At 38.7% G+C, this 12992-nt stretch overlaps 3 protein-coding genes across 4 annotated transcripts; 1 reads left to right on the top strand and 2 right to left on the bottom strand.

Annotated features, from left to right (window-relative positions):
• Positions 1 to 2135: 2135 nt before the first annotated feature.
• LOC121754358 (DNA damage-repair/toleration protein DRT100-like) lies at positions 2136 to 2726 on the bottom strand. Its single transcript, XM_042149734.1, has one exon. The coding sequence runs from the start codon at positions 2724 to 2726 to the stop codon at positions 2136 to 2138; it is 591 nt and encodes a 196-aa protein (XP_042005668.1).
• Positions 2727 to 3676: 950 nt separating this feature from the next.
• Positions 3677 to 7451, top strand: LOC121756288 (zinc finger CCCH domain-containing protein 17-like). The gene is made up of 3 exons (XM_042151791.1): positions 3677 to 4060; positions 5124 to 5234; positions 5383 to 7451. Exons 1-3 carry the CDS (start codon positions 3935 to 3937, stop codon positions 7201 to 7203), a joined length of 2058 nt encoding a protein of 685 aa, XP_042007725.1. The 5' UTR covers positions 3677 to 3934; the 3' UTR covers positions 7204 to 7451.
• A 569-nt stretch (positions 7452 to 8020) lies between these two features.
• LOC121754081 (protein TOM THREE HOMOLOG 1-like) lies at positions 8021 to 12651 on the bottom strand. Of its 2 annotated transcripts, XM_042149418.1 has the most exons (11): positions 12211 to 12648; positions 11807 to 11897; positions 11620 to 11672; positions 11436 to 11528; positions 11278 to 11349; positions 10561 to 10633; positions 10442 to 10487; positions 10006 to 10069; positions 9831 to 9884; positions 8969 to 9046; positions 8021 to 8407 (listed from the first exon to the last, which is right to left on the bottom strand). In XM_042149418.1, the coding sequence occupies exons 1-11, from the start codon at positions 12373 to 12375 to the stop codon at positions 8315 to 8317; spliced, it is 882 nt and encodes a 293-aa protein (XP_042005352.1). In that variant the 5' UTR covers positions 12376 to 12648; the 3' UTR covers positions 8021 to 8314. The 2 variants fall into 2 exon arrangements, with proteins under 2 accessions (XP_042005352.1, XP_042005353.1); XM_042149419.1 differs by lacking the exon at positions 8969 to 9046 and having other exon boundaries at positions 12211 to 12651.
• Positions 12652 to 12992: the final 341 nt, after the last annotated feature.

Here is a 12992-nt window from a genome sequence, read left to right as displayed (position 1 = left end):
AAGAAAGCACTACTCTTGACGAGAATACTGATCGATACATCCTCCCACCACGAAGCAATCGTGGAATTCCACCGAAGAGATTCTCACCCGAAAGGACGGGCAGAAGGAACCAGTATGCTGTGGCCAACTTTGTGAAGGGGAACCTGGACAAAATGGCTAGGGCATTTGAAGCCGCACTCTATGAGGAAGAAGAAATCCCCTATACAGCCGAGGAAGCATGGAAAGTTAAACATTGTAGAGATGCCATGTTTGTAGAGATGGATGCTTTGCTAAAGAACAAGACTTGGGAAGTTAGTGAACTACCAAAAGGGGCGACAACAGTAGGATGTAGATGAGTGTTTACAATCAAAAGAAGGCCCGACGGATCTATTGACCGATATAAGGCGAGACTCGTAGCAAAAGGATATACACAGACCTATGGCGTCGACTATGCAGAAACCTTCTCACCAGTTGCGAAGATCAATACAGTGAGAGTGCTGTTCTCGATAGCAGCCAACCGGGACTGGCCGCTACACCAGTTTGATGTGACGAACGCCTTTCTACATGGAGAATTGACCAAACCAGTTTATATGGTCCCCCCACCTGGATTTACGAGGGACTTTAAAAATGGGGACGTTTGCAAACTCAGGAAGACACTGTATGACCTCAAGCAATCTCCGAGAGCATGGTTCGGAAGATTCACTGACGTAATGAAGAAGTATGAGTACTGCCAAAGCAACTCAGATCACACCTTGTTCCTAAAAAAGAAGGATGGTAAGATCACGTGCCTTATTATTTACGTTGATGATATGATTATCACTGGTGACGATGAGGAAGAAATAGAGCAGCTGAGGAAGAACCTGTCCAAGGAATTCGAGATGAAAGATCTTGGCCATCTAAAGTATTTTTTGGGGATAGAAGTACTTAGATCAAAGCAAGGGATCTTCATCAACCAGATGAAATATGTGCTTGATGTATTGGCAGAAACCGGAATTATTGATTGCAAACCAGTGGATACTCCAATGGTCCAGAATCATGGACTAAAGATTCGTGAAGGAGCCAAACTCGCTGATCGAGGGAGGTATCAACGGTTGGTTGGGAAACTCATTTATTTATCCCACACCAGGCCAGATCTTGCATATGCTGTTGGGATAGTAAGTCAATTCATGCATGCCCCACAAGAAGAACATTGGGAGGCAGTGTTGAGAATAGTACGATACTTGAAGGGTACCCCAGGTCATGGAGTATTGTTCAAAAAACATCGGCATTTGGAAATACATGGTTATACTGATGCAGATTGGGCAGGAAATCCGAATGACAGAAAGTCAACAGCAGGATACTTCACCTTTATAGGAGGTAACTTGGTGACATGGAGAAGTAAGAAGCAAAAGGTAGTAGTATTGTCGAGTGCCGAGGCAGAATTATGAGGAATCAAGAGTGGATTGACAGAAGTACTATGGCTCAGGAGATTAATGACAGAACTCAAACTCAAATCCACACAACCGTGTCGATTGTTGTGCGATAACAAGGCTGCCATTAGTATCTCAGAAAATCCAGTCCAACATGATCGGACGAAACATGTGGAGGTGGATCGACACTTCATAAAGGATACAATTGATGCAAAGATAGTGGAGCTGCCCTATGTCAAGTCAGAAGATCAATTGGCAGACATCTTGACAAAGGCAGTGAACTCAAACTCTTTTCGAAGTGTATTGGACAAGTTAAGCATTGGTGATCCCATCACTTAACTTGAGGGGGAGTGTTGGAATGAGAAGATCACGAGAATATCACGAGCAATCAAGAGGAGGATTTTCCTACAATAACAATTAATAGGAAGATTATCAATTGATATTTACCATGTATAGGAAATTAGGTTAAGGTAATGAAACTTACCTTAAATGTAATTAGTCTTGTGAGCCTATAAAGAGGCGTGTATATTTGCAACATATGAATAAGAAAGAATGATTCAATTCCCCAAAACCTATTTTATCAATTTGCAGAAAGTTGGTTAATGTGAAAACTTGATTAACTTTGAGCTGGAGTCCTTTGAATGAAGAGCATGGTAAGTTACTTGTGTACCTGAACTCACAAGATAAAAAAGATAATTTAACTTGTGCTCATGGGATAATGAGCATAGAGAGTAGAGACTCAGCATATCACTGACCCATTTTTCTCTTCATTTTACTCTTGCAAGGTGGCAATGGTTTTCCACACAAGCACAAGTTGTGAGCATATGCAACTGGTGGGAATATGTTCAATGGCTTTCCTTGTGGGATCTTCCCACACAATCTGTTTGCCCTGAAGCTTGCATGCCTCAGCGCCTTGACTCCTAACAAACTGTCTGGGATTCTTCCAGTAAGCCTGTTTATCGACAGATCTAACCAATGCAGCTGCAGAAAAGTTCCCAGACTAGCTGGGATTGTTCCCGTTATCTGGTTTCTTGAAATGTCGATTTTTTCCAGCTTCGCAAGGTTTGAAACTGAATCTGGAATATGACCTGATATCTTGTTGCTTGCCAGGTTCAGCACCTTCAATTTCATCCCCACGACGAATTCAGGAATCCTGCCAGAGATCTGGTTGTTGGACACATCCACGACCTCCATGTATCTGCTTAGTATCCTCGATAGGGAGCCAAAGAGGCGGTTTGAATGGAGATCAAGAGCTGAAATCTGGCCAGGCAACCTCATTTTGGAGACATCAGCCTTGATCAAGTTGTTGGAGATCTTTGCAGTCCGCAAACTAGCCATGTTTGCCAAGAAACTCGAAATCCCAGTCGTGAAATAGTTGTCCGATAGGTCCAATGTGGCCAGGGAGTCCGGCTTGGAGAAGTTTGGCAGCGCGCCACGCAGCTTACAGCCTGCTAGATGGACATCAGAGAGCTAAGATCTAGAACAAATTTAGTGCAATTTTTTTGTTGCGAGCAGAGGTGGCGAAATATAAGCTCACCATGACATAATATGACCTAGTGTGGCTTCTGTTAGTTTGACATCCATTTTGGTACCCTTTTAGAACATAAGGCAAGATCGTAGAGTTGGGTTTGTTTGTTTGTCAGTTAGTACAATCTTAGAGCAATGTCATATGTCACGCTTCTTCGAAACGGTCAGTTAGCAACCAATGATTTGAAGAGCTCAACGAGTGGCCAATTCTTTTCTATTATCAGCTGCTTTTCTCTCAACATTACAAAACCAAAAAACTCACATAACCCAAAGGCAAGGCAAGGCAAGAGCTCAACCAAAAATCTAATGGATTCACTTAATTACCTCTAACTTATCATTAATGTACTTACTAGTCAAACATTTAAAACGTAGCCCAATAACACACACGCTCAATTGGTACGCAATCAAACTATTAATCCACAAAGAAAACGGACCTTATTGTAAATCCACAAAGTATGTGCCGTTCCACTATCCGTCCATAGTTCTAATTAAATGATACTCATTCTTCATAAAAAAATATTTTAAAAATTATATATTTTTATGGAACAAAAATTACACTAAAAAGAATATATTCTTATGGGACGAGAAGAAGTAATAAGGATGGAGTAGGCGATTTAGTTACACCGAACGTAGCATTAATGGATTGATAACAACAAAAAATTGAAAACTAATATAGGCAATAATTGAATTCAAAATTTTGATGTAAATATTTAAAGAGTGATAAAAAGGGAGCAGATCAGGTATTATATATAGAACACACATTCATTATTTCTTCTCATCTCCCTTGTCGTCCTAGCTCACCTTCTCTATCCTCTCCTCTCCCTGACCTTGAGTGGCGCAAGCAGCGTAATCGCCCTAGGAGGTTGTATTTGATGCCGCAAAAGGGGGCGAAACACTGTTAGGAGGAACCCTACCTCTGAGACCAGCCGCCTCAACAATTAAAACCCTAGATCCATCAGATTAACATACATATACATATATTTTTTTGTTGATTTTCGAGCTGCTTAAGGATCGAAAACATGGCGACTTCTGCGCCTCAATCTCAATCTCAATCTCAATCTCACCCTCCCTCCGCTGAGGAAGAACTGCTCAAGAGGAGCACCGATTGTGTTTACTTTCTTGCTTCGCCTTTAACTTGCAAAAAGGTCCTTTTTCCTTTCTGCGATATTTTTACAGTGTCCTGTTTTCTATTTGTATTTTCCACATTTCCTGTGATTTATTTGAATACGGCCAAATTCGATTTTTTGTTAATAATTCCGCTGAGAATTAGATCTTCCTTGGGGAGGATTGTAATGTTTTCCCGTAGATTCTCGGAATTTAGTGAAAGATTAGGGCCTTAATTTGGGATTCATTTTCAAATGTTGGTTAATTTCGGTTAGGATAGTGCTTGTAGTTTGGCCTTGGGAAAATGACGAGTTTTACATACATAGGTTTGATCTCTTTTTTCCTGCATTCACGTCTTTATCTGTGCGCATCAGAATTTCATGTTATCATTAAAAGTGCTGAACTCACAACATGCTTGGGTTAAGGAAGGTATGGAGGACCGAATGACTAATTTACCTATGAAAATTGTAGATTATGTGTTGCTGTTTTGTGCCTTAGTTTCCTTTCTTGATTAGTGGAATGGATGATTAGTGCGAGGAAGGAAGATGAATAATTATGTTGATATATGAAGGATAAATTCATTTATTTCTAAGATCTACTACATTTTCTTGCCATTTGATAAAATTTTGCTGAGCTAGTAGATAAAACCCATTTTAATCATGACACCCTCTGTGCAACAATACATCCCTTTACTGAAAATATGGTTATAGATTATGTTCTGTGTATGCTTGTTGATTGCTTTATATCTTGTAATTTTATCCTTGTGGGAGTTGGGTAAAGTTTTGTAAAGATGTATTCTTATATTCGAAAGCAACTCCTTGCCCAGATTATTCATGCCAGTCAATTTTTGATTCTGTAGTCCAGGAATTTTTATCCTTCGTAGTGTTTCTCCTTTGAAAATTTCTTGATGCAATAATTAATTGGAATTTCTTTAATATGATATGTACTTGTATTCAGTTCTGAAACAACTGATTTCTTATTGGATTTCAGATTACATTTAAATTCAGTTTTGTGCATTCAAAGATTGAGTGATGTGATGATGTCGTTTACCATGGACCAAAATTCCACATCAATGATTTTTATATATTTGAATTCTTCCTGCAGGGAAGCGAATGTGAGTACCGCCATAGTGATGTTGCACGGATGAATCCAAGAGACTGTTGGTACTGGTTACATGGCAACTGCATGAATCCGAAGTGCGCGTTCCGTCATCCGGTTAGTCTGATATGTGTTCTCATATAAATATATTCCTTTTAGTGATGACTTTTCTTGGATGAGCCTGAACTTGATGTATCTAGTATTTTTGTTGCATTGTGCTGCTTAATAAGATATCCTTTCTATCTCTGTACTTTTTTCTCTTCAGCCTCTTGAAGGATTGCTGGGAACCCAAGGGCCAACATCTGCTGGACCCTCTGCACCTGTGCCTCAGGCTGTTACAGGGTCTGCATCACATGGCCAAAATGCCTTTTTCACCAAGCCATCCGCAGCATGCGTATTTTTTCAAAAAGGGCACTGTTTAAAAGGTGATTGGTGCCCATTTCTTCATGCCCCAAATGCCTCAAATACCAAAGCCATACATGTTCCAGTAACAGGATCTTCTGTTGACTATGCAAATATTAGTAAGCCTTCCAGCGGAGTTGAGAAGCCTTTGCAACAGAAGGTTACACCTATGAATGTAGCCAAATCACTCAATGATACTGCACGGCTAAAACCACTGCCTGCAGTGGAATCTACTGTTCCTAGATTCGAATCTGCTGTAAGCAGGAAGGCTCCACAAACATCAGGGGGTAATGTATTCTCCGGGTACAGGACTGCTACTCCTGTATCTAATGGGCACCCAGGCAGCTGGTCCAATCGTGCTCAGCAATCTCACCTGCTCGATGAACCTGAAAGCATGTACAACAAGGATGCAGAAGAAGTATCAAGGGAGCCTTCTCCTGGATTTGATGTTCTTGTAGACGATGTGGGAAGAGATTCTGAGTTCTATCCAGGTGAAGATAGATATGGGATGTCCAGAGAACATGAACGTGGGAGTGAATATGAAATTAATCGCTCTGCTGACTACAGCTTGATTGCTGCTACTGATGATGATATTTATCAGGGTCGTCATGGTTATGACTCACTTGAGCACCGTAAGGGACAGTATGCTTGGGAGCAGCACCGAGCTTCGTCTGAAAGGATGTCTGGAGGGTCTTATCATGAAAGGAGGCCATATAGTCGGCAAGAGAATCATGGTCAAGTTGATGAGCATGATCTCAGACACCGTCTAGCAAAGCATAAGAAGCCTAATGGTTTAAGATCTGTCATTAATCATGAACATGCCCGTGACATGCATGTAAGAGAGAGAAGCTACTGGGGACATAGGGAGGAGCAACGAAATACCTCGAGGGATAATTCTCATGGAAGTCGCCTTCGAGGGAGAATACGACTTCCTGAAAGATCGTTTTCTCCAAACAACAGGGATATGATTAGGACTACTGATCGTATCTCCTCACCAGGAAGAATCCATGACAGAATAAAAGGAAGGCCCGAAGAAGCTTCCGATGGTGGTGCAAAGAACTATCGAGGTCCAGACTCAAGAAGAGACTTTGTAGGTGAGAATAACGGTGATTTTGCTAAACCAAAAAGCCTAGCAGAACTGAAGAACCAGAAAAATGCTGATTCTAGTAGACAGGACAAGACCGATCAACAATCACTTGGCAAGAGAAAAAGTGTGAGCGATTGGCATCAACATAGTGAAAATGATCTTTCATTTGAAGGACCTAAGCCACTACAAGAGATTCTAAAGCGGAAGAAACGTGAAACAAGTGGAACTATCGTGGGTATGAATTCATCGGGCGCTGAGGGTGTCACAGGGGAGAAAGTCCAGGAAGAAAGAGAGGGTGCAACTGAGGAGCCCATTACTCAAGTTGGAAATCATAAGGAAGTTGATAAGCCTATGTCAGTTCAAACGATGGAGGCAGGAGAGGGTAAGCCAGAAGCTGAAGATGGTGAACTTGGTGAGGATCCGGAATCTGAACCCTATGAGCAGAAAGAAGGGGAGTCCGATTATGAACAAATGGGTGGGGAGGATTACGCAATGTATGAGGATGGTGAGAATGGAGATGCTGTAGAGGAATACGTTGATGAAGAAGAAGACGACGATGAAGACTTTGCAAAAAAGATGGGTGTTATGTACTCCTGAAATTCGAGTCTCTTGAGAAGTGGCAAGTTTATAATAGAGTCTCCTAATTTTGATTTCAGAAGTATAGTAGTGCCGAATGTACCATTAGAAACCTCCTTTTATTGTGGAGTATTAAACCTCTGGCTGGATCTTTTCTTTTTCCCTTTTTTGTAGTTCCTCTATTTACCAGTTGAATTGCTCAGAGTTGGATTATGATTTTAACATCAGAAGATGAATAATAGTTGTTGGCACCATGCCTTTTTCTCCCACATTTCTTCTTACTTAAAGGATCTCTGTGGGAGTATGTTATTTTTCCTCATTGCAGCCAAAATTCAGTTCTAGTTGCGGTTGTGTATAATTGGGAACTACAGCAGTTGGATGTCAAAACCGCATTCTTGCATGGAGGAGATTTGGACGAGAGTGGTGTAAGGCACATGAATAGTGTTAAACAGCGGTTGGATGTCAAAACCGCATCATTGCTAATGCTCTCAATTTTCTCAACGTAGCTAAATTATCCGTAGATCATGAGTCGATGTTTTTGTACAATAACTTTGTACAAAGAAGCTTGATAAACATCCACATAATTATTATTAGCAAATTAGCCTATTCCAAAACATCCACATACATTCTGTTGTGTACGTATATTTACTGGCTGCACAAATAGTTATGTATTTACAAACACACATACAAACACCAAAATGGTGTATATTTTGAAACATATCTTGACGACCCCAAGAACATGTCTTGTCAAATCAAATATGAATAAAATTGGTCTCTCAAAGAATACTTTGCCCTAGAAAACTTTATATTATATGTAGTGTAATTAATAATAATTGCATTCGGTAAAGAAAGCTTGAGGCTAAACTCAATAACAAATGAACCAATATAATCAATGGTATTCAACTCGGCTAACAAACACATACACAGAGGGCAAAAGAACAGATTATGCACTTCTAATTTCAAAAGTACATTTTCCACTTTGACGATTCGAAAGCAAAGAGAGAAATTTTGTAAACTGCGAGTGAGAGGGTTGGATATGGACACAGCTTAAAATGATTGATCATCACACTTCTGCTCCAAATTCATCATATCGCAGCCCCTCATATCCAACCATGTCCAGCACTAGGCTTTGTCACCTGATAGGATGATACTGTGTGATCCCACGTTTCGGAGGCAGTTTTCTCAATATGAAGAGCACCAGTGCTGACGGCAATATCTCCACCAGCTGCAAAACCATTTCTTAACCACATCACACCTTCTACAACAAGATCACAATCACAGAACTAAGTAGCATAAGAACTAGTAGTGGAAATAAACAAGAGAGCACATCCACACACTATGATTCTGTCAAACTGGCTTCCTTCAGCATTCAATATATATTCAAGCATCTAAGACTTTCTGAATGAGAAAATAAAGCTGAAGTTTACATTTCCGGAACACTGTATTTAGACATAGTACTGCTTAAGTACAACAAGCTTCACTATTTTAAGGAAGATTAATGTTTCATTTTACATATATTTTCTTTAGTCACCAAAATACATGTGTATTGTTACATTAGGTGCAAGTGCATGAAATTGAAAAAACAATATTCAAACAACTCTTAACATAAGGCTTCTTTACCAAATTTGTAGTACAATATAGCAGAACAAATTTCTCAACACCAAAAGAACCAGATTTAAAGAAACCGAGGAAACATGTCTGTTGTGACAAAAATAAATCAGGGTATGACGAGCATGAGTGACAAATCAGTAGTAATTCTCAAAATAAAGAGCATCTGGAATCCTACCAGATAGTAGATAAAATTCAAGATAGGATGATCCAGAAGATCTAGATCAGCAGCTGGGTCAAATGCATCAAAGCACATCTGTAGGATGTGTCACAATGGAAGAAACAAAGTCAGGAAGCAAAAACTGGAAGATTTGACTCAAATCGAAGACTACAAAAAAGAGGATGTACATTTTATATGAAGATGAACGCAGCCAGAACAAGAACACTGGTATACCAACATGTGCATACATATAGAGAAGGGTGCATAGCAAATATGAGGGACAATACAGAATTGTTTTATTAAGCATCCTAGAACACAAGAATATCACAACTGACAACCCTCTGTCCAGAGACACCAGCCATGCCATTTAAGACCAGAATTCAAGGTAACTTCTAATATGGGAAAGACATTTGGCTATTTCCAAATATTGTGAAATACAACTCCCGGTACAATGTGATCTACATGCATCTGTAAAGCATAAGTAGAATTTCGGGGACAACACACCATTTTGATCTATTTTGGTGCATTCTGTTGAACTTATTTGGGGTTAATTGCCGGAAATAACACAATGCTTCTGAACTTGAAATTTATCATACCTTTAGTCAACTACCTAGATGGGGTTGAGTTCAGGAATGATTTGCAAACCAAATTTCTTTGGAATGGTTTTATTATCAATTTCAGAATATCTTACATGACCGTCAAAATATAAACAGAGTTATCTTCATGACCAATAAGCAATTTACCAATTGAACTAACAAGGATTTTCAAAGTCAAAGATGAGTAGAAGTCTAGAACACAAACCAAATAATCAATACATCATTTCAAGTTGGACTAAACACAAAACAAACAATCTGAATCTTAAGAGTAGAATAGGACTTACCATAATGCATCTAACCAGAAAACACACAAAACAAATTGTGGTTACATAGCCAACCTGAGTAAGCAAGGGGGAATTAGAACGTGGACAACCAAATAAGAAAAACTCCACAAGAAAAAGAAACTTAAAAATTTCCTGAAATAAATCAACCATCACTAGTCCATACTCCACACCATACCTCCTGCAGTTTCTTGCGACGTCCTTTTGACTCCACGGGGAATCGTTGTAGCATTAAGAATAACCTTCACAAAGAAGACATCTGGATCAGGTTCAGGTTCAGGTTCAGGTTTAATATGAATCCACAAAACTAACCGTACATTAATGACATACAAATAGGTTCAAAATAAACTTTGCAAACCAGATTCCAGGAAGAAAAGATGCAGACAACATTTGAGAATTTTATAAAACGACTCTGCACTACAATTATAGAATCTTGCAAAGTCATACAGACCGATTCATGGCAGGCACTAGCGTCAACAGGTTGACACTACAAATCATACCCTCTCCCCTCTCATAGTTTAGATAAGGTTGTCATTAGTCAAGTAGTCAAGGGGTCAAATAATTGGTAAGTCTGACTAAGGTACAAATCAATTGTCTAAGGGAGGAAAATATACCTTCCACCATAGAGAAGAAATCCCAGGGCAGCAAATAAAGAAATACCTGCAAATTTCAGGTTCCTCAAACAAAATGAAAAAAAAAACCGATACATGTAGACAAGATTAATGTAATGAACCTGCAAAGAACATCTTGGATAAAACTACCACTACATGTACAGGCTTCCACCACAGAGCCAACCATAGAATCATCTGCAACAAATTACAAGAAAGGTCATTTGACAAAATAAGTTCTATATGAAATGTTTGAATTTGAAACAGCCAGCACCCTACCGATTTACTAAGATAGCTTATATTTTAGGTGTTGCATCTTGCAAACATAATCAATATCTTTTAATTGAAATCCATCGTCATAGCACAGGGTGTTGCATCAAAGGAGAATGACTTCCACAAGAGTAGAAACCGGAATTTGCCAATCATTCGGAATATAATGGTTCTATAAATAAAGAAATTTTATAATACATTTGCACCCAAAGAGTGATATCATTGTCTAAGAGAAAAAAGTATAAATGCATTCAAGAACTGCGGTTGTAGATAGGTCATAGGTGGAACATAAACAAAGCAGGTTCAGTACAGTCACTACAACAACTCACAAACAAAGAACCTTTATGATAACTCGAATAAATTCCTATCTAGAAGAGATCTAATTAATGAACTTCATATGATCTAGGTGTTCATTTCTAAAGCAGCCCATTCTCAAAATCAAAGAACCCTGTCGCATGACAATGCATCTTTGTATAAAAGTATAGAACGATAAATTTAATGAACTTAAAAATGAAATCACATGATCCTATCATCTACCTCACACCAGATTAAAAATGGGCAAGATTGTTCACCTGAATGAAATAAACAACACCATTCACTGTGTAAAAGGTGGGCCTCAGACCGTCCGTAGATACAGCACGAGCCTGCCATATTTTGAAAGTAAATATTTTGTCAAATAGAATATCGCAATCAAAGCAAGCAAATCATAATGAAAGGATCTAGGTTGAACCTGATAGTAAATTTCTGCCCAGAACAGTACAAGCAGCGCATACGTCGTGAAAAACGCAAGACTTGGCAAATCAAGCAACACGTGATGTGTAATCTTCCCAACAAAAAAAACAATCAGAACATATTATTACTCCAACATTAATCTTGCCCATCCCGACGAGAAGAGAATGGAATGCAATCGATACCTCTGGAACCAACTTCTGAACATCCCGACGAAATACAAACACAAGGCAGCGAGCTAACAAACAACAAAACATAATAATTATTTACATGACAAGGAACTAAGAAACTATAAAAGAACATTCGTCAGGTGAGGTATAGAAAAATTGAATCTGATTTAAGAAGTACGAACTAAATGCACATGATACAAACCTCCATTGACTAAGAAATTTAGAAAATGGAATACTTTCTGAGTCGTCCAACCATACTCGGGTACTCTCAACTGTATCCTAACCAGTTGCACCTAGTACAAGGCAATGCAAATAACAAAATCAATTCGATTAACTGCCAACAAGATATTTCATAGCAAACTTGGAAGATTCTACAAATATAATTAAAAAACAATGACATCGAATGCACGAGAAGTATTCCCACGATGCCAAATTCCAATACTATAATGAAAGTATACCATAAAGATAAAAAATTTAACTTCGACAGATTGGATTTGTGGGAAAAAATTCATTCCGTTATTTGATTTTATCCTGGAAAAGCCAAAGCTTCATAAAAATTAACGTCGATGCAAAACAAAAGCAAATCAAAAGGGCGTGAATAGTTACAAGAGCAACAATGGCGACGATCCCGTAAAGCGCAGCGAGGACATGGAAAATACGGTCCTGCCAAGCGGCAGAGTGATTGACTATGTCCCACCAATTCGTGGCGGCCTTGAGGTGGAGCGCGACGACGGCCTCCTCCGCCGAAAGGGCAAACAGCCCCGCCACCATATCAGCAGGCCGGCCAATCAGAGAATTAGGACTGATAAAAATTCCTCCAGGAAACACCAGAAATTGGGGGTTAATTGGATTTGTTTGGAATTGCGGTGAGGGAAGGAAGGGCGGAGAAGAAAGTATATGCGATGCGTAAACACGTGGATGCGTGTTGGATTTACAATTTGCAAATACAATGGAAGGAGATGGCTTTTTTTTTTGATTGGATTGTGTTTTGCCGATCAAAATGAAAGAAATCTCTCGACTTCGATCACCCTTCCAACCGCGTGGCTCTGTTTAAATTATGTAAACATTTAAATTTCTAACTTTTTCTAATATACTACAATAAATCAATCAAATTAAAATTAATACTACTAAAATTTACACATGATATCTTTTAATCTGCATAATACATCACCACAAAATAATATACGTGTGATTATTTGCTTCTAAATACACAAAACTTTTGATATTCTTAGATTCTTTCTATTTTTTTTAATCTAAATAATTCACTTATGAATTTTTTATTCAATTATGAATTTTTTATTCAGTAAACAATTTCGATCAATAATTTTTATTTTTATTTTTATTTTTGTTATAAATAGCTCCAATTTAGAATTTTGTCAATCTAATTT

This window comes from Salvia splendens, chromosome 11 (assembly GCF_004379255.2).
Source record: "Salvia splendens isolate huo1 chromosome 11, SspV2, whole genome shotgun sequence".
Lineage (NCBI taxonomy): Eukaryota > Viridiplantae > Streptophyta > Magnoliopsida > Lamiales > Lamiaceae > Salvia > Salvia splendens.
Note: the sequence above shows the minus strand (reverse complement) of the source record. Positions and strands in the feature narration are given on the sequence as shown.